Genomic DNA, 21,162 nt, shown 5'->3' on the forward strand with positions numbered 1-21,162 from the left:
ATGACTTCTCATTCCAGTAAAAGAAATAAAGTATTATTTCTGAAAAATAAATAAATAAGAAGGACTTGAACTCAAAAGGGAGATTATTGGGGGAAAGAAGAGGCTGAGAATGAGTAAAGCCAGAGTGAGACAGAAGATGGTCCAAGTACATTGTTTGCACCTATAAAAAAGTCATCATGAAGTCCATTTAAAATAACTTGCAAGGAAATTAAAATAGTGAGAACAGCCAGGGCAAAATAACAAACAAAAAAAAAAAAACAGAGTGAGTGGATATGATCAAAGTACATTATACATGTATGGAAAATACCACAATGGATCCCCCTTTTTCATGTAACATATGCAAATAAATGTCATATTTAAATTTCAGGTTTCTGAGGCTGCTAAGTTGATTTTGTCACCTTGGGTGCTCTCTAGAAGCCTTCAATTGATTGCTCTCTAAATACAGTAATCTGACCAAGAACTCACTCTTTTCCTTCCTACTCACAGAGGCCACGGTTTTGAGCTATGACGGGAGCATGTTCATGAAAATCCAGCTTCCGGTGGTCATGCACACGGAGGCGGAGGATGTGTCCCTAAGGTTTCGGTCCCAGCGTGCCTATGGTATTCTGATGGCCACCACTTCCAGGGACTCAGCAGATACCCTGCGCCTGGAGCTGGATGCAGGGCGTGTGAAACTCACTGTCAACCTAGGTAACAACTCGTCTTCCACCCCTGAACTAACACTTCCCACCTTCCAGTTGTGCCTGCAAACATTTATCAAGTAGCCCGTTTGCCATGGAAAATTAAAACCCTCAATGACCTTAGTTCCATTATTTAATTTATGGTTTTTTTTTTGAGGGGGGCGATCATCTTTTGATTTTGCCTTTTGTTACATTTAATATAATTTCCTGTTCTGTGATTCCTACCACTGACGGTTCTTAAAAGGGGAAGAAGCCCTGTCTATCTATCATTTAGGTGAATTGGAGATATAAACATAAAAAACTGTAAAGATGAATTAAATATAAAGGAATACAAATATTGCCTATGCTTCTGATTGATTAGAGATGACATCATTTATGTCTACTTTGACTTAGAAAATGTGCTTTGCTATTTAGATCAGCCGTTTCTAGGGGCTTCTCCTTTGAACAGTTCCCTTTGTGGTCTTCCATCCTTTCTGTTTCAAAGTACTGTGTGGTGATAGTTTGCTATCAGATAGCAATCCACAACCCTTCAATGCCCAAAGTCTGCGGCCCTCAGCAAACAGCTATGAGAACACGAAGGACACAAGCTCTTCTACAGAAAGATAATGCTGCCCTGCTCCTATGCAACACTAAGGAAGCCACTACAGTAAAACCTCACCCACCTGGACCTGCCATGGGGGGAAGGCAGGCTGGATTAACAAAAATATTTAACAAAAACGTTTATTATAGAGTTTCAGTGAGAAGCAGCTTTCTAATTTTTTTAAAGTGGCATTCAGAAACACAAATCAATATCTGGAAAATGAAGGAAAGGACATCGTAGGGCGCTTTTCATGGCTGAATTCAGAGATGGTTACATACAAATTGTGCTGTCCATTTATAATAATATGTTTGCAATCAGTTTTTTCCTACCTGCACTTGACATTTAAATCTTGTTCATTCCTGATTAAAAAAAATAATTAGGTGATTTCTGAGAAAGTGAAGATTCAATATTCTGCCCAATAAGTTTCAATATAGTTAACTCCAATGGAGTAAAAATGAATGAGGTTTTACTGTATTTCATGAACATATTGCATACACATAGAAAACAACAAAGATATGCAGAAAACTAAAATTCAAAACTATGTAGACAGTTTTATTTTGAAGTAAACCAAAACCACTAGTACAGGAGAGCATTTTGGGAACCCCACTTACATTTTCAAATTGTGCTGGGCAGAATGATAACTCAGAAAATTCAAAATTAATGCATACATTATTCTTCTTTAATTGCATGCAACTGACACTAGTAAAATAAGTTAAATAATAGTTTATTTTTAAATTCCTATTTAGTGCACACCATCATTTCCTGTTCTATTAGAGTTCCCTCTAGTGACCACATTAGGTTACTACAAAGCCAGTCAAATTGTCTCATTGCTGCAGGAAGCTGCTAGCAAAGAACCCTCAAGGGCGTTTTTTCCATAGCAAAGCATTCTGTAGAAAGAGCTGTGTAGGTGCTGGTCCTTGGCTGTTTGCAACCACTTTTCTGATGCGGTTGACGACACATGACAAACTCAGCTATATGGATACAGAATCTAGGTTTATATTTTTCATGTTCCCCAAAGGCATTAAAAATACTAAAATGAAACCAACAAGGATATATCACAAGTGAACACAGGACATCTCATGTTGTTCTTTACAAATAATCATTCAGATCACATTCTGTGAAGTCCACACCAGACATTCTGTTCTTCTAGTATCTGCTCTCATGTCAAGGAAATACACAAAAGACAAAATTAATGGTAATGTTAACACTAACACTCATGGAGATAGCATTGGTAGCTTCTAAGAGAGGGATACAATGTACTCTGAAGCAGAGCTGCCCCTTAGCCACTGTGCTTTCTAAAGCATAAACATAGTTGCTTTTGTTTTCTTCCTCCATGTAACACATCCAACAGCTGGCTGTTTTTGCTCCGAGGTAATTAAATTAAGGAACAAGAACCCAAACATACAAAAACATTAGGTCACAATGAGAATAATTTCTCCTAGTTCTCCAGTGGTCCACTGGAATTCTGAATGATTCTGTTGGCCTTTGTGGGATGTTAGATTTTGGAGGTCCAAGATGTCTGAGCCTAGCTGAGCTTGCACTTGTACCCCATTGTGACGGAGCACTTTTTAATTACACTGAAAACCATGATATGTTCTTTCACAGATGGGGAAAAAGTTGCGGCCAGTCTAAGTCAAGCATCTTTGACAGTTAACTACTATTCATTTCACTTAGATTTGTCACCATGTAGCTTTGTTTGAATTGGCCATTTTTTTTAACATTCAATGATTGTTTCCAATGGTGCAGTTTTATAACAATAATCTGGGTTCTAGACATCTGTAAACAATAATGCTTATGGAGTGGCCATATTTGCATGTGTCTGTCCCCGGAAGGGTGGAACTGTGATTTTATTGGATGTCTGCAGCTATTACCTTGAAGGATAAATTTTCATTTTTCATCTATTCTTCCCCATCTAGATTGTATCAGGATTAACTGTAATTCCAGTAAGTGCCTATTCAAAATTTTTAAAATGTTATTCCTCCATTATGATGTAAGCTAGCCAAGAGAAGCAAAGAGAAAGAGCAAGAGAAATATGTTTATAAAACTCAGAATCTCATTTTTGAAGTCTACCAGTCCATCATCTGGGGTGTAAAAATTCATCTTGCAATATGTACAGCAGAATTGTTTCCCACCATGATTCCTATTTCCATGTGGGAAAAGAGCCAGCACGTATTTTTTAACAGAAGGCACAAACACCTGTTTACAGTCCTATATACCTATACACAGGTACAACTACAAGTTCATCTTGCCAGGTCTTGGACTTGAGTAGTTCCAGTAGTTCCCTTTATAGCCAAATGCAGGAATATACTGTCGGTCTCATTTCCTTCTGTTTTAATTTTTTTACTTGAATATAAAAACAAAATGTTAAATTTCTCTCATGTTGAGAGTTATTCATAATTCCTTCTAAATTTATCTAAATTTTAACATGGTAAAGTGCCTTTCTGTACCATGTTCTTACAACATTATTGGTCTGAAGGCTTTATCCTTAATTATTAACAAGACTTATATGATGGATTTTTACATCCTAATCATATTTCTGAAAAAAATAACCAAAATCCTTCGATTCTGTGATTTGCATGTCAAATGATGAGTCAGCAAAGATGTATGGACTGAGTTTTGTTTGGGCCAGAGATCTGACAGGGTATGGGGACTGTGATTTTATTTTGAGGTGCAGCATTATATGAAGAAAAAAATTATTATTTCTTTCTATCAATGTTTAGATTTTTCTTTTCCAGGTTTTGCTGACCACATAATGAAAAGCCCCCTGAATGACCATAAAATCATTAATGATTTAATAGAATTATGCTAGCATGGTTCTAATACCTTAGACATAGTAAAATATTCTTCTCAATCTTAAGAGAAAAACCAAGTGTGAATTGACAAAGTTTGTTTCCCAGATGTTTGGCTGTTTTTCCAAATGACAATATGTTTTAGTCTGGGATACAAAGTCATAAAAATCGTAAAAGCAAAACAGTTTTTATCTGATAAAAGACACACTTGTCAAGTGCTCATATTTGTATTTGTACAGTTTACATTTTTGTTCATATTTTTAAAGTAGCATAAAGATGAATCTATTCAGTTAGAGTAATGAGAAAATAGCTGAATTATAAAAATTAAACTTTTAATTATGAACTCTAGCCAGCATGCCAAGTATTAATAAAAATTATCTCAAACAGAATATTTCCTGCAAATAATCTTTCAATGATATGACACAAATAAACTTTTTCAAGTATACATAATCTGCTCTCCAAACCCATTGCTTCTACACATTCTTTGAAGAAAACTTTTTATATGTCTCATACCATGTTGCTGTTTACTTTCAGTTCTAGAGCACAGAGATATGAAAACTCTGTCTCCAAAAACCAGGTTTGGCACAATCCAAATATGTTTTCTTGATCCATTCTGAATTCTAGAAAATACTTGTGTGGAAAATGCCCCCTTTCTAGACCTGAACCGTATGTCTTCTTTTTATTTTTAGTAGGCATATAATGAAGAATAGCTTTCTAAACTAACAAAATATGATTATATAAACTGAACTTAGAAGTAATAAGTTAGGATTCTTTATAGATTCATCAATGACTTTTTTTTTTTTTGGTCTTGAACTCTGGGCCTGGGCGCTGTCCCTCAGCTCTTCAGCTCAAGGCGAGCACTCTACCACTTGAGCTACAGCGCCACTTCCGGTTTTGTGGTGGTTTATTGGAGATAGGAGTCTCATGGTCTCTCCTGCCCGGGCTGGCTTTGAACCATGATCCTCAGATCTCAGCCTCCTGAGTAGCTAGGATTACAGGCGTGAGCCACCAGCGCCCAGCCATCAATGACTTTTAAGTATCTAGCTAGCTAGCTAGCTAGCTGGCTATCTAGCTATCAGTCTATCTATCTATTTGTACTAAAATTATCTTCTTATTTGTAAATCCTCTTTTGGTAACAGGAGAATCTGGTGTTTATGGTAGTTGCTACCCACACCAGACATCCCAAAAGATAATTTTGAAGGCAAAGGTTATTTTTTTGTGGCTGGCTAGTTTAAATTCCCCCCTCTATACAGTATGAGTGACATTCAAATAGGTAAATTAATTGAGTAATTATGAACTTTGAGTGTCCACTTTGGACAGGGCTGAAAATGGTTGAGGGCAGTCACTGGAAGGAACGTTCAGTGACAAGGTAATGACTCCACTTCCTTTTGCCTTTATTTTTGTGTGAAGAGTAATGGGCAGATGTTGTAGAAAACCCCAGGTTTATGAAGAAGACTCAAGGATAAGGATGGGTAGAAATTTACATATCAAATAATATGAGTCCAACTCACAAGAATTAAATAAGCAGAGATTTCCTACCTGCATTGCATTTGCTACCCAATAAAAAATAAATTAGAAATGTCTGGATTTCAGGTTAAGTTGTAGTTTAATGAAAAAGTGATTTATCATATGAATCCTCTGTGAACCACAGGCTTGTCTGAAACTGTGAAGATTCATGTACGTTTATTAAGTCACAGCTGCATAACATGATTGTCTCTAAAAGCTGTTGCCATACCTATGGTATCAACTGCATTTGGGATTAATATGAAATATTCCAATTGATATATTTTAAGAAAACTGCCACAGGAAATAGGAGTTACAACCCAAATGATTACCTCACCTTGAGAACTAATATTAAACTCTAAATTATTAAATGTGAGACAGTTCTCTGCAGTTACTTCAAATTGTTCTGCAGTTCCTGTACTCATCATCTTTTCCCTCCCTATCTAATTTACAGCATCAAGCTCCATATAAAAGAGAAAATGTGCATGGTATCGTATTTTCTGATTTTTGATTTTGAAGAATGGGTGAAGAGTAAAGACCTGACTTGCTGTACTCAATCCTACAGGACCGTTAAGAGATGTCAGATTGTTTTATTTCTCCACAATCCTGGGTCACAAGGGCAGATGCAGATATAGAATTCTCTGTGGCTAGACCAGGGATCACGGTTATACAAAGGCTCCTCTGAGAAAGGACAGATTTGAATTTCCAAGAACTTATGAAACCAGATTTTTTGTTGCCACCATATTTCTCTCAAAGAGAAAAAAAATCAAGCATCTTTAAATAAAAGAACAGAGCCTCTTTTCATTTAAGAGTCTAACCTTGCCTTCATGTATACATAGGTTATATTTTTCTTTCTTTTATTTCTTTTTAAAGAGATATTTCTGTGAACAGTGTCCATGTGAGTGTAGAAATGAATATTTTATCTTTCAGATTGCAGAAGGGAATGTGTTTACATACAATCCCAGACCAGTCTCCATTTATTGATACATTTTTTGAGTTTATCATTACTGAAATATGCTTGTAATCAACAGCTTGGAATTGGGTTTAGGATAGTTTTTGAAAAGTCATGGGATAAAAGGTAAGCTGAAGGATATAATACCTCTGATTTTTACTGTCATCTTAGAATAAAAAGACAGCTAAATTACCTTTTCTCTCCCAACTTCCCCATCTTGAGAATAACGGTTTATCATGATTCAACAATCTTATATTGAATTGCTCAAGGAGACACCAACTTTTAATCATGATGGTTTCTTTCGAAACAATTAAAAGTACTTTAATCAAGATCTATGGAAAGGACTATAAAATAATATTCTAATAGACAAATATATTTGAACTCATTTTTCAAACTGATGGACCTGTGGACAAAAAATTATCCTAAGAATAATTACTAACACAAAGCTAAATCTAATAAACCATTGTCAAAAAAGCCAAACCAGATGCTTTTTGAATTATGAATTTTTTTGAATGAAAAGCTGTGTGATTGGTAGCTTCTTGCATAGTCCATAGCATTTAATGACTTGAAAAATCTTGACCTCCTAAGTCTTTTAAACTATTAAAATTGTTTAAAGGGTTTTTTATTTCTTGTGAGATGATGCAAAACTGGGGCCACTTTTCTCTCTCTCTCTCTCTCTCCATATGTGTGTGTGTGTGTGTGTGTGTGTGTGTGTGTAATATATATACATATATAGTTTCATCAATTCATGTCTTGTGTGTCCATATCATTTGACTTAAATTATGCTTGTATATTTGCCTCTTCTCCTGCCCATTTACTCTTCATTTGTTTTTCCAAGTTTCCTCTTCTATTGCCATTTCCAATGTAGCCTTCTTCCTGTTCTCTTCCATCTTATATGCTTACATGAACAAAAACTCTTATAGTCTTCTCAGAGAAAGTGATTCATCTTAGATTCAGAAACAACACAATTATAGATGACAGGAATGGGAGAAAAATGTCAGAGGTTGAAGTTCAGATACTTTTTGCAGTTCAGTACCCAAGTACTGGAGACAAAACAGAATTTACAGGCAAGCACTTAACCTCACTTTGGACTTGAAGATAGATAAGAAACACTCTGCACAGCATGTTATTAGAAAATGTACTTTGATGGATGTCTGGGGTAGATAATAAGATCTTTGTATTATCATTTTATTACCAGAATGAAAAGATCAACTGGATATTAGTTATCACCAATTTTTCTATGGAGATAAAAATGGAAAGCAATAAAGAAATGCAAAATGTCAACCAGTGGCACTTAAGCCATATTAGATTACTTTGATCAGGCTGTAGTTTGGCAAGCTACTGATGAAGATAGGAGGGAATTCTGCGGGCTGGAACTTGCTAACATGAAGCAAATATTCAGTGCAGAGCAGCTATGTGCTGCCCAAAGAAAAGAGAGCTGGAGAAGGGAGTCTTCTGTCTCTGCCCCTACAACAAGCATTTAACTTGTGTTTGTCACTCATTGACTCTCAGGGGCTGTGCTGTCTGACAGCCTTGCAAACACACCGTTTAAGAAATAAGCATAGGCGCAGAAATGAATAGAGGAATTTTGAGTTTAATGTCCCTGTTGTTGTTATTGTTTGCTGAATGCATATATGGAGGAAAGTAAAATAAATGAGAATTTTTACGAATTTCTACTCATTATCTTTCTTTGATTTAATTTTATTGTCAAAGTGATGTACAGAGGGGTTAAAGTTAGATATGTAAGGTAATGAGTTTGTTTCTTGTTGAATATTGTTATACTCTCCTTCATTTTTCTCCCATTTTTACCAAAATCTTAAGAGTAACTGAATTTAGAATGCAGAGAGGGAAAGAGAGAGAGAGAGGGAAAGAGAAAGAGAGAGAGAAGGAAAGAAGAGACTATAGGCTTCTAATAGAAAACAAATAGCTAAAATAAGCAAGTGGTTTGAATATGATAAGAAGTCTTTAGAAAAATATGACAGTTGGAATGAATTTTGAAGGAAGTCTATTTTATCTATCTACATGTTTAAATTTATAAGACTTATAAGGAAGAATATGGTTGTCATGTATTTTCTATTCAGATGACCACGTAAATAGGGTTATCAGTATCACAGGGACTTCAAAAGCAGAGTTCTGGTCCTGATGAATATTAATCTACTTATTGCCAGTACAGAAATATGAAACTTGACATAAAAGTGTAAAAGATTATTCTTTTCTAATAAAATAATTGCTCTAGACCTACATGCTTGTACTTGGGGCTTCTTTGCTCAAGGCTTCCATGCACTACAGTGCCACTTCCAGCTTTTTGGTGGTTGATTGGAGCTGAGTCCTGCCCAGGCTGGCTTTAAACTACAATTCTCAGATCTCAACCTCCTAAATACTTAGTAATATAATGTGAGCAACCAGTGCCCAGCCTTAATATAATTTTAATAGATTATTCCAAATAATCTTAAACATCTGATCAATAAAACTGCAAACAAATATGAGATTATGCTCTACTTTACAAAAACACACAACTAAATTCTTAAACATACAAAACAAGTTTATAGATCTATTCTTAAAGCACTCAGCATATGCATAATTTACAGAATTTTAGATAATACCTTACTGAAACAAAAATCACAGACAATTTAAATCTCATTTTAGCATAGAATATACCTATGACAGTCCCAGTGGAAAGAACCTGATAAAGAATAATGAACTTATGGTGTTTGTCTCTGGATTTTTTTTCTAAGAAGTGCAACATTGAAACCAGACTTAGCTGTCAGTTTATTCACTGAAACATTTCTTTCAGTGACTGCAAAAGTATATGTCCGAAGCAGTGCATAAATCCAGATTAGTGCTGACTGAATTATTCAGTTGTCCTTCTATGAGAAGATGTCATGAAAACATGATATATGTAGAAATTATCTGAAAATATCTAGAAAATCTCACAAAACAGCCTGTATTTCATATTCCTTTATTGGTTTCTTTGATAGAGCTGTTATTTTAGGCAGCCAGAATGCTGCCTAATATAATGGAATGCAAGGCATTATTTGTAGTGTTAGAAACAAGTAGTTTGTAAATATTCACCACATCCTCCTTAAGTTCCTTCTCTTTTTCAACTTCTTTTTTGTTTTCTTTCTTTCCTGTCCAATCTTCTTTTTCTGCAAAAATGGCATTATAAGTTTCATAAGTCCAAAACTATGAAGAGCAACACTTTGAGTCTAAACTTCTTCCTATAAAGAAGTTTTTACATTTATTTTATCTCATTTGCAGATACATGATTAGAGCTTCTTCCTTGGCTTAGTTTCATAAAGGTACCAATAGCATTCTTCTATATGTGAAATGGTTGATCTTTTTACTTTTGTACTTATAAAGATTCACTTTCACAGGGAGTTAATTTCTACAAAATCAAAATCACTAGTGAAGTGTTTAAAATAGCATTGAATCTCTAGAAAAGTATCAGTGTTAAGCAGTGATCAAAAGTGTCTGATTAATCATGTAGTTTTCTTTTTACAATTCTACCATTCACAATTTTATGTTATTTGTTTTAAGTTTTTATTGTAAAGGTGATGTACAGAGGAGTTTCAGTTGCATAGTCCAGATAATGAGTGCATATCTTTATGAACAGTGTCACCTCTTCCTTCGTTTTCTCCCAGTTTTCTTTTCCCTTATGACCCCCTCCTTCCTTTCCAAGTTGTATAGTGCATTTTCAATATAGTGTCTAGTAAGTAATACATTCACAATTTTAATAAAAAGAAGACCATTGCTATTTTTATACTTTATTAATTACTTACATACTAAAGAATATGAAGAGAAAAATATGATCCTGTACTTCAGCTTCCTACATAATTATAAAGTAGGAAATGTCAGCTACCTACTGAAGACACATATCACTTAAAAGTGATGCATTGTTCATTTCAGTGATAAGACAGGTAAATATAAGCAGTCCAGTTTTGCTCCTATGTACAGAATGTACATGCTCCTCATTAAGATTATGTGGTTTAAGCTTCAGAACCTGAAAATTTTGGAAGAACTTGGAGAATTTTGACTGATTCCTAGAGTTTGTTCTTCATGAGAATTTTTGTCTACTGGTAGTTCACACATATAATCCCAGCCATTCAGTAGGCTGTGATATGAGGATCAGAGTTCAAAGACACCAGGACAGGAAAGTCCCCGAGACTTACCTTCAATTAACCACCCCGAAAACCAGAGGTAGTGCTGTGGCTTAAAGTGGTGGAATGTTAACCTTGGGTGAAAAAGCTCAGGAACAGTACCCAGGCCATGAGATTCAGGCCCTACAACAGATAAAAGAGAGAGGGAGAAGGAGAGAGACAGAGACAGAGACACAGACAGAGACAGAGACAGAGAGACAGAGATAGAGACACACACAGAGAAAGACAGAGACACATAGAGAAAGACAGAGCCACACAAAGACAGAGACAGAGGCAGATATAGAGATTGTTTACATACTCAAATAAACTAACGGACCTATGCTTAAGAGAACCATTATGGTTGACATTTTAAAAATCGGTTTTCCTAAACTTTAAAATATTTTTATTACAACAAAAATGTATTAATTCCATTCCCTATTAAGCCCAAACTCATGCTTATTCAAATATAGCTTAGATTAGATTATATCATAATGTGTGCAAATTAAAAAATAGGTAACTTTTATTAGGTAATGAAATTATTTTTCCAACTACTAAAACAAATATATTTTGGGCTATTTTATAGGATCTCAGCATTTCTAATCACTTTTATCTAGTTTCTATAAATATTTCCTAAAAAACATTACTAGTTAGTATATGAGAAAATAATAGTTTCCACAATACTGTATAATGGTTTGTATTAGGTAAAGCTATTTCTAAGAACCTAAGAAGCAGACAAGTATCTGGGATAGTTTATTGATGAAGGTTTATTATAAAGATATTCAGCAATTGCTATAAACATAAACAATTTTCAGTCATAGAGTGAAGCATATTAGAACAAGGGTCAAGAACTGCAATGTTATTTAGGAACCTACTCCGTGTTTTTACTGTTATGATCACTTAGTATTGTCTCTGTATTTCTACGCTGTTTCTTCTACTCCTCTCCTTGGTACCTCCTTGCTTCTGCTTTGGTTATACCTTCCACTTTTCCATATCTCTCGCTCATTAATGTTGTCTTCTACCTCATGGGCTCTATTCATTAGCTGCACTGTGCATGTACTTCATTTGTTGCTGCTACTCTTTCTTTCACTGTCTACTCTGTATGTGCTAGATATTCAAACTCTCCTTGAATAATCTAGTGTACTCAATCATGTTCTGATATTTGTGCAAATAGAAATCCAAATACTGTAGAATTAACATATTTTGGGGGTCTGACAAAATTGATTTTACAGAATTTTTTGTAATTTATGATGTTTTGTAAAAATTCATAATTTAATTTCTAGCAGTCATGAGCCTAGCTGGGCTCACCACCTTTAAAGAGCACTTTCTGGAAGGTAAGGTGAGCCATTCATTTCTGATTTTGATCCAGAAGCAACTTTAAACAGAAGAGTAAATCTAATATATTTTCAGTAACTAGAATAAATGGTCTCAAGTTGAGTCATGGAACTGAAACTGATTTCTGCAGTTAGCCTAATTAATAATAACTACTCTAATGCAAAAAGTATACATTCCTCTTGTCTTCAGGAAAATAGTTTCTATGACTGTTACAATAGAAAATTGTAGGAATGATACTTTGTCAAATCATCTTTGCATTTGTGACCATAATCATGATTGTTTATGAAATTCCAAGTTGCATATTTGTAAATATTTGTATTCTTATTGTCTGTATATTTTTAGAGTTTTATCACTTAAACATGGTTCTGTGTAGGATCTCATAAGACATGTCTAAATAAATGGAAATATAAATCAACATCATACTTTTCTCTATACAAATTAACATTTCTCAGTCTATAATGCTTATTTTGAAGCACTTAACTCTTTAGCACTTAATTTTATACCAATTAGCAATCCTATTATGTGATAAACATTTCCTGGAAATGAACTTTTTCCCTTAAAATGAAATCACAGTCCATTTTTTTTACTTTCATTGTATTAGATTATTTTATTATGTCTCTTTCTAAACTTGACAGTTAACCTAGATTAGACTTAAGGTAGATATTTTAGAAACATTCTTTTAGCAATATATGTATTTAAATTTTGCTCATTTTTACTGTGTTGTAAATGTAATTATACACTCAAAAAGTGAATTCTAGTTCTTAAGGTGTATGTTTTTTTTATATTTAAAAATGTTTACAACAGAAATATTTACCCTGGTCTGTCATAAATGGGTACAATCAATATCAAAGCGATGAAGCCCAAAAGATTTCTTTTCTACCTAGAGCTATGATATTTAGGAAGAAAAGGAAAGGCATGTAAGATGCTGGAATTTACTTTAAGGTCAATAGAATGGAGTTACTATGATTTAAGAAAGCAACACAGAACTCCCTGGAGCGTATTTTCAACATTGTTCCAAGGATAGATTTTCTTGCAGACAAAATGCACCTCTGGTCTTTTCTATTTTCTTTTTCTCCTCTTTACTTTTGTAAACTCTTTTTTATTTTTCAATAATTACTCATTATACCTTGAGTTTCCTTAATTTCTAAGCCAACTAATCTCTGACTGTAGAAGTTCCCAACTTATGTATGGGTCTTAGGTCATTTTGCTACCTAGTCCATACATTTTAAGTTTATTCAGCACAACAGAGGGGTCAGGGAAGCTGTTCAAATAGTCTTTTTCTAAGTTACCCAAATTCTCCAGCTGTGAAACTTTTGTGAATGGAGACATTAGAAGTGGATGGTGTTACTTTTAATCAATTACTTGGCTTAATTTAATATCAAGAGCTATTTTAGCAGTCATAAAAATGTCATCTCAAATCTGAAAAAATACCCATTTAAAAACTGAGTATTTATTATGTTCAAGGCACTGAGCTAGAAGATACAGGGTATTTTCTCTGAGATGTAAAATTCATTGAGAAGAGATAGTAATCAAGGCAATGTAATATTATGTATACTGTTTTACTATAGTGGAGGGCTTACCATATAGCTAGCATTAGTTTAGGCAATCAAAATTTGTTAACTACAATTATTATAGATTCCTTCTGTTACTAGATTATTTTATTAATAGGAATCCTGGCAACAAAAATGTAAGTAGCTTGCTCAAGGTCACACAGCTTGCAATTTGGGGAGCTAGATAATAATCCACCAGAATATCTGCACCAGATATTCAAAAAACATATTTTTTGAAAGAGGGGATGGGGCTAAAGGTAGAGTTTTAACTAAGCAAATTGAAAGATTGAACAATATAAACAGTATATGAACAATCTTGTCAAATATTGATCAAATGTTTTTCCTCTGTTTTAATCCTCAATTCTGAAAAGCAGACATATCCCAGCTTAATGACTGGCTTTATAATATTTGTTCAACATGCATGCTAATTGGGAAGGGATATTTCTTATATTTTAGTGTGGAGAAATGTGTCTGCCTTAGGTCTCTATAAATATCTTTGTGAGTAGGGGCGGGGGGAAAGGATGGACAGCTCATTATAAAGGCATTCAGATTAGTTCTCAAGGATGCATCCATGGCTCAATGGAGGTAACTTGAGGGGAAATATACAGAAAGAGAAAGAGAAGAGGGCAGGGTTGTAAGGCTCAGCCACTCAAGCTTCTGCTTCTTAGGGTGATTGGTCTGTCACCAAGCCCAGTTCGTGACTAACTAGACATCACCAGAAAGACAGGATAGGGGCAGCTTTTCTGACACCCCAGAGGGCCATGTAATTAAGCACCCACAATATGGGGGAAGATGACTCAATTGTGCCTCCTACATAGGCAAATAAAGGATTTGCTCCCAACACTGTCTGCACCTTCCCAAATATAGAACTTGCTGTAGAATAAATAAGCATACCATTTATACTCCTAATTAGGACTGGATTCAACAAGATGCAACTTATGCAATTCAACAGGATTCAACTTATGCAATTTCCCAGCACCCTGTGTTTAGGAGAACCCTGTGCTTGGGTTAATGCTTTACTCTCATATCTTGGGGTTCTTAATTTTTTAACAAGGACACCATATTTTCAGTTAGCACAGGGGCCTAAAAATTATGTAGCTTATACTATCCCTGACACTGTAAGAAAGTAGCAAAAGAATAATCTGGAAGTGTGATTTACATGTTTTAATTTTATTTTGCCATTTTCTAGCTGGCTCATAGGAGAACTAAAAAACAAAAAAAGGTTCACTCTCATAGCCTAATTCTAAAAATTGAGAATGATAAAATAGAAACATTTAAACCATTATCATCCTTCGATAATCTTGTAAGCAGAGGTCAGATTAATTTTAAAGTAATGATTTTAAAACCAGAAACTAGTAGCAAAGTCAAATGCCATAATTACAGCCTAAGAAGCACATCCTCTTGTCTTGCCAGGAGCAAATACTGCCAAGAGCCATGACTCAGGCATCAAGGAGCGATGGGCTTTTCTCTGTTTATAGGGCATTTCTCTCTGCCTAGAGTGTCCCAATGACAAGGCTTCTTTCCAGCTCCCTCCCGACAGGGTCTTAACTACCCCCAGACATAAAGTAAACTGACAAATAGAACTTGTTCATATCTGGAAGAATTGATACAGAGGAAAAACAAAACCATTTTTACACACATGCATGCACATGCCTCAAACCTTTTAATAAAAGCTTCTAAATTTGAAAACAAAAAATGAGGCTGATATAGTCCAGAATTTAGAAATGAAGGGCTCTTCTTCCAGTTCATGTACATTATTATCAAAATGTACTGAAATTGTTTTGAGAGTTCATGGTAGTCATTTCCCTGGTAAGATAACAAAGACTAAAATCAGTAAATTATACTAACCAGCATAATTTAGGTTAATAGTAGCATTGAACCTAAAACTTAGGTTGCCTAACTTTTAAATCCTTGCAATTTTTTTTTGGTTATCCATTGTAAATACTTATAGAAAATATTTTTGTTTATTCATTTGTGTATATCTTAAAGGAACCTAAAAATTATCGTTCACAAACATGCCATCTTTTAATTAATACTGCTTTATTGGAAAAAGCCATTCACATTTGTTCATATATTCTATGACAATTTTCATAGAACAAGAACAAACTTGAATAATTGCAATGATGACCACATGGCTTATAAAAACAAATATATTTATAAAAATACAAGTTTTGATCATAGACCTATTAGGATATAGGCTCCTCCAGACTCTGAGTGAAGGCATTTCTAATACTGAAATCAGTGTTGTGTACAAAATAATTTCCAAATAAATTAACAGGATACACATGCCCTGTTGTTCATAATGCATAAGAGCAATTACATGGGGGAAAACAACAGATATAGTATAGACTATTCAGTTTTGTAATTGCACAATTATAGATGTTATGGTGTCAAATCATGTCTTTGTAATTTAAAGTTTAATCTTCTAGAACTGTTAAAATCATGTATAAATATACAGCCAGTTATATGTGTAAGGCAAAGTTCATATTTCTTGTTAAAATTTATATGACAACTATGAAACATTAGGATCAACCTTGACTTATGCCAGTATTTCAGCTCATATGGCTATACTAAAACATAACAATTATTAATAAAGTGGATGAAGTGAGTGCATCCTTTCTAAAAAGGCAAATTTTGTAATCAAGGCAGACACATCCATCAACTTCCCAATTTGAACATTAAGTTAACAGTGTGGGCAGATGAACCATTAAACTAATTAGGTAGTGGTATAAATGAGAAAATATTTCTTTGCTGTATAAAAGACTAGATACCTTTCAGACATTGTATACTTTTAAAGTGTCTGAAATATACCATCAGAGGGAGATATAATAAACTTCTTCTATATGGTACCAAAATCTAAATGTCATATGAATACAAATGAAACTGATATGGTTTATGTACTCCCAAATTTATATCAACTTTATATATCATTCAATTCCAGGTATATCTATGAAGTTTTTCTCCTAGAAGTCTCTGCTTATATATTACTTAAAAGAGTCTCTATCTACATTTTCCTTTTCCCTATTGCTTTCCAATACTGCCCTACCAACTCACATTCCCAAACCAGTCTAAGCAGTCACAGACACTTACCTACCCATTTTTATGCAAGTGATCCAAAATTAATATCATGGGCGTCTCATGTTACTCCATCTTTATTAACCAATTGTGTTCTCCTTTGCAATATATATATATATATATATTTGTATGTATATATATAAATACATACTTATATATATATGTGTATATAAATACATACTTATATATATACATACAAATATATATATATATATAATTTACTTTCACATTTATTGTGAATGCTTTGGGAAGTAACTAAGCAAAAGAAAATAGTACTAAATCTTAGGTTAAGTTGACAACTGTTCCAAAAGGTAGGATTTTGAATGTCCTAATTTCAAATGATTGTACTATTCAGTGTACTTACTTAATTAAAGTCATGCATATTGTTTTTTATATAACAGTATCTTATTTATTTATATACTATATCAAGCTACCAGGTATTTGTAAGTGGTAGGTGCTTTGGAGATGTTTGTAGAACCCACAAATTGTCCTTTACCTTATTCTCTCCTAAATGCAAGAGATAACTATCATTGATGTCACATCAGATGTCAAAATCGTAATTTCTATTGGTCCTTAAAACCATTCAATAAAGGAGAGCAGATCACATATTTACAGATTGTAGAAGGAAAAGTTAAAGAAGCCCACCAATTTAACCAAACCCAACAAAACAGAACATACAAAATTTCCTTTGGAATACAGGTTGATATTACTTACCCACACTCAAGCTTTCTCTACTATGCCTTGTCCATGGAAATACGGGAGAATTGACATTTGAATGAATGTTCCAGCACTGTCTCTAGAACTCAGTGTACAATACTGTCTTGTCTCTGGGTTGTGCTGATTCTGCTACCCAAAGCAGGAAGATCCTTTCAAAATGTATTTGGAAGAGTACTGTCAGGTGTTTATAAATAGGAAGAAAATTGTAAAGGTGCAGGAAAGAAAAGAATGGCATGAAAAGTAGGTGACACATGTTAAGTAGGTTCGAAATGAATCATGGATACACCATTCTACCAACATTGCCACTAGGAGGACTAAGATAAGACAGCTAACATCTCCCATAACTCACCTGGAATAAAGATGAGTAGGATCAATTAACCATACACTTTTTGGAAACTATTCTTTTCTTCATTAAAACATTTTACATATTAATTTATGTTCCCCAATAGAATAGAATAAGTTTAAGTTCAAATCTAACTCAAAGAGACTCACAGGAAGAGCTTAAGCCTAATTAGTTAAGTTATATCAGCATGGTAACCGGTTGATTTTCTTTACAGATTATTGAACTGGTAATGTAGACACCTGAGCTCTCCAACTAAATAGTTGTGCTCTGGAGACATTTAGCCTGCAATGCTGAATTCTGACCCAGTCTGGTGGAATTAGTACCTGTGGACCTTCTCCCACCCACTGCATTCCTCTTTTACATTTACCTCTTGTACGGCTACAGTTGTAACACTTTCTTTGGGAAAGACATTTTAGTGAACCTGGAAAGCTAGAAAAAAAAATCTCTTAGCTCTGTTCCTTACTGCTTCTGACTGAGACTTATAATTCACCTCACCTTTCTAGATCTGCTTTCTTGAATCCAAAATATGAGATGATGCCTTTGTGGCTTAAATAATAGGTGCCAGTCAGAATCAAGTATAAGACTGCATATAAGACACAACTCCCTACAAAACAAAAACTAACTTTAAGCAACCATGCTTTAGACTTTCTTAATCTCACAAGTATTGTACCCTCTCATGGACCATTGAGAAGATTTAACAAAATACCATAGAGTAGCTGGTTTCAATAATAGACACGTCTTTGCTCGTAGTTCTGGAGGTTGGAAATCCCAGCTGGAACTATTGCAGATTTGGTTCTTTGTGATGTCCTCTTCCTGGTTTGCACCAGGCTGCCTTCTCCCTAAGTAGAGGGTGAATTATGAGAAGATTCTCCTCACTAGAGACTCTTAGCGGCTGTGTGGAGGTTTTCTCACCAGTGTGATTCTTTTGTAAGGCAAGCTGGAAAACATCACCAAGACATCACAAAGATACAAGATATGGGGGAAAGGGGAACTCAAATTCCGCGAAGGGTCTCATAAAGACAAGCTAAATACTGAAAGGGAAAACAAGTAGGCTTTGAGCAAATCAGACCTCAAACAACACTCAGTTCTCCCCCCTTGTAAGCTGTGTGACCATGAGACAAATAGGTTTAGCTTTGTAAACCTTCAGCCTCACATTTGCAGGTTGATAATGATGAAAAGCTGAAATAAGATGGCAGATAAACTGCCTTGTACATGTTAAGCGCTCACCAGCCCCAATTTCTTTTTCATAGTAAATCAAGTACTAGTAATCACAGACCTGAACTTCCAGCCCAGAGTACCTTTTGGGTTACATCACTACCATTATTCCAAACCCAGACTATTCAGGATGTTTCTAAGAACCTAGTCTTCCAATATCAATTTGCTTGTGTTTTTAATAATGCAAGGGAGATGTTTGAACTTAGCCCAAAGAGGTTTTTATGAACCAAAGGGTTATTTTTTTAATTAGATTTGGGGCCTGTTGTGGAAATAGCCGTTTCGTAGATTAGGCATTATGACTGTACTGCAGGATGGCCCCCAGAATGGGATATGATGATGATATCACCCGTATATGGCTTTTCCTTGTGAAAACATATTTAAAATTAAAGGGATGGGAAGAAAGCTGCTCTAAAGCACATATTTTGAAGTAGAAAAAAATTCTCCCCTGTAAAAGTAGCTTTAAAATAATATATTCTCTTTTCAAAGATCAAAACCAGGGATCACCCAGCTGTCAGGAGGATGCTCAGCTTCTGTGCTTTTAGATGCTTTCCTCACTGCTGAAGCTGGAAGGAGAGCCTTTGATCCAGGAACACACTTTCAACATTTTTTGGTCCCATGGCCGTTTTGCCGTTCCTGAACTCGCCAGCTTCCACTAGTCAGTTAGTGATCAATCTCTCAAAACCGTTCTACCCAGAACTTTTTATTGATATATCTAGATGTGTAATTTTATCTTCCCTTAAAGAGGAAACAAAGAGAGATTTGTAATCTTAACGGTAGTTTGCTGCTGCGAAAGAACAGAGGCAATGTACCTTGCACAATTTAGCTTTAGATCACTGATGCATTTTAACCTCAAGAGACACACCCATGGGGAAGGAGAGACTTTTAAGTATCACCAATAGCACAAGACAGAAATAAGATGTGAGGGACAGCTCATTGTCCTGAAAGAAAATAATGGTCCCAAGTGAATGAGGAGAAGATTCTGAGAATTTTTTCCCCCTGCTTGCTTGTCTGACATACATTTTTCTTTGTCTTCTTTTGTTTTTCTTTTTCTTTTCCACTGGATCTTTAGACATCAACTGCCTGTGTTGGTAGGGTTTGGATAACAACAATTAAGTCTCCAGTCCTGACTCTTTATTAGCAGAAAGCCATTCAATTCAGTAATGTCGAGGCTCTTCATTTTCTCAATGTAACAGCAAGTTTCTGTACTTGAAAACAGAATAGGAAAATCTCATCACTAAAGAAAAAAATGTATATTTATCACATTTTTCTAAAATGATAATTAATGGTGGCCTACTAAAAGTACTTATTTAATAAAGATTCTAGATATACTAGAATTATTATTAATAAATTATTTCAATTATTCCCCTTTTAATCTTGGTCATTAGCACTACATAATTTTCTGAAATAAGATGTCTTTTTAAGTCTTATTTAAATTCTATTTGCATAGGTTTGATGGGTTCACTGAAAGTCCTTTTATAGTTTGGCTACACTCTTTGCTCCTTATGTTGGCCATTGTCTGAGAATCCCTTCCAATCTGATACCACTTTTCCCCTCTTCCCACTCAATATTTGCATTTTAATTTCTCTGCCTTATATTTGGCCATTTCTTCCAAGTTCAGGAAGTTTCTATTTGCATATACACATGTAGAGAGTTACTACATACAGGTCAGTCAGTTATAATGAGGTTTAATGTATATTCAAAGACTGGTGAACTTAAGAAGTTGGTGAGTATTGGAGGTAAAGATTTGAGAGCTGAGGAAATGCTGTCACAAACAAAACTTAACGCTTCTTTCAAGTTTAATCAGCCAATTACCATGCCACTGAAACTGGATTGGTAATGACCTCTAGTCAGATGTCTCATAAGCCATAAGACTGCTAACCAGTTCATTAGTAAGAAAAATAATAAATGTAAGAAATTCTGTGATTACTTTAAAATAACTGTGTGTGTAAATTTTGGAGGTTTCCCTATAGTATATTGATTGTGCCTATTTATGACAACAGGTTAGTTGACTTATCTTAGATCGATGCATAAAAGATTCTGAAATTGTCATACCTGAATGTTTGTTAACTTGTCATTTTCCTTGCTTGCTATAACTCTAATGGGCTTGAAAATTGGTCCAGCCTCTCTTCTCTCTCTCTTTCTCTCTCTTTTTCTCTTTCTCTGTCTACTTTTTCTTCTCTCTCTTCCCTCTTTCTTCTTCCCCCTTTTCTTTATCTTCCTTTTTCTTTCTGTGAGGTTCATTTGCCTTACTGATTCTGATTGTCCATAATGACTGTTTGGCATATTCTAC

At 34.6% G+C, this 21,162-nt stretch overlaps 1 protein-coding gene across 15 annotated transcripts in view; it reads left to right on the forward strand.

Moving 5' to 3' along the window:
* Nrxn1 (neurexin 1) overlaps positions 1-21,162 on the forward strand; it is a 1,031,461-nt gene that overhangs the window by 459,025 nt on the left and 551,274 nt on the right. For 8 of the 15 annotated variants that reach the window (XM_042675422.1, XM_042675423.1, XM_042675430.1 and 5 more), the window contains 2 exons: positions 487-690; positions 3,177-3,203. In XM_042675422.1, the coding sequence (XP_042531356.1) occupies positions 487-690; positions 3,177-3,203 (231 nt within the window). The remainder of the gene's footprint in view (positions 1-486; positions 691-3,176; positions 3,204-21,162) is intronic. The other 7 variants (XM_042675427.1, XM_042675431.1, XM_042675432.1 and 4 more) reach the window with 1 other exon arrangement.

This window comes from Dipodomys spectabilis, unplaced genomic scaffold (assembly GCF_019054845.1).
Source record: "Dipodomys spectabilis isolate Male_0828 unplaced genomic scaffold, ASM1905484v1 ptg000026l, whole genome shotgun sequence".
NCBI lineage: Eukaryota > Metazoa > Chordata > Mammalia > Rodentia > Heteromyidae > Dipodomys > Dipodomys spectabilis.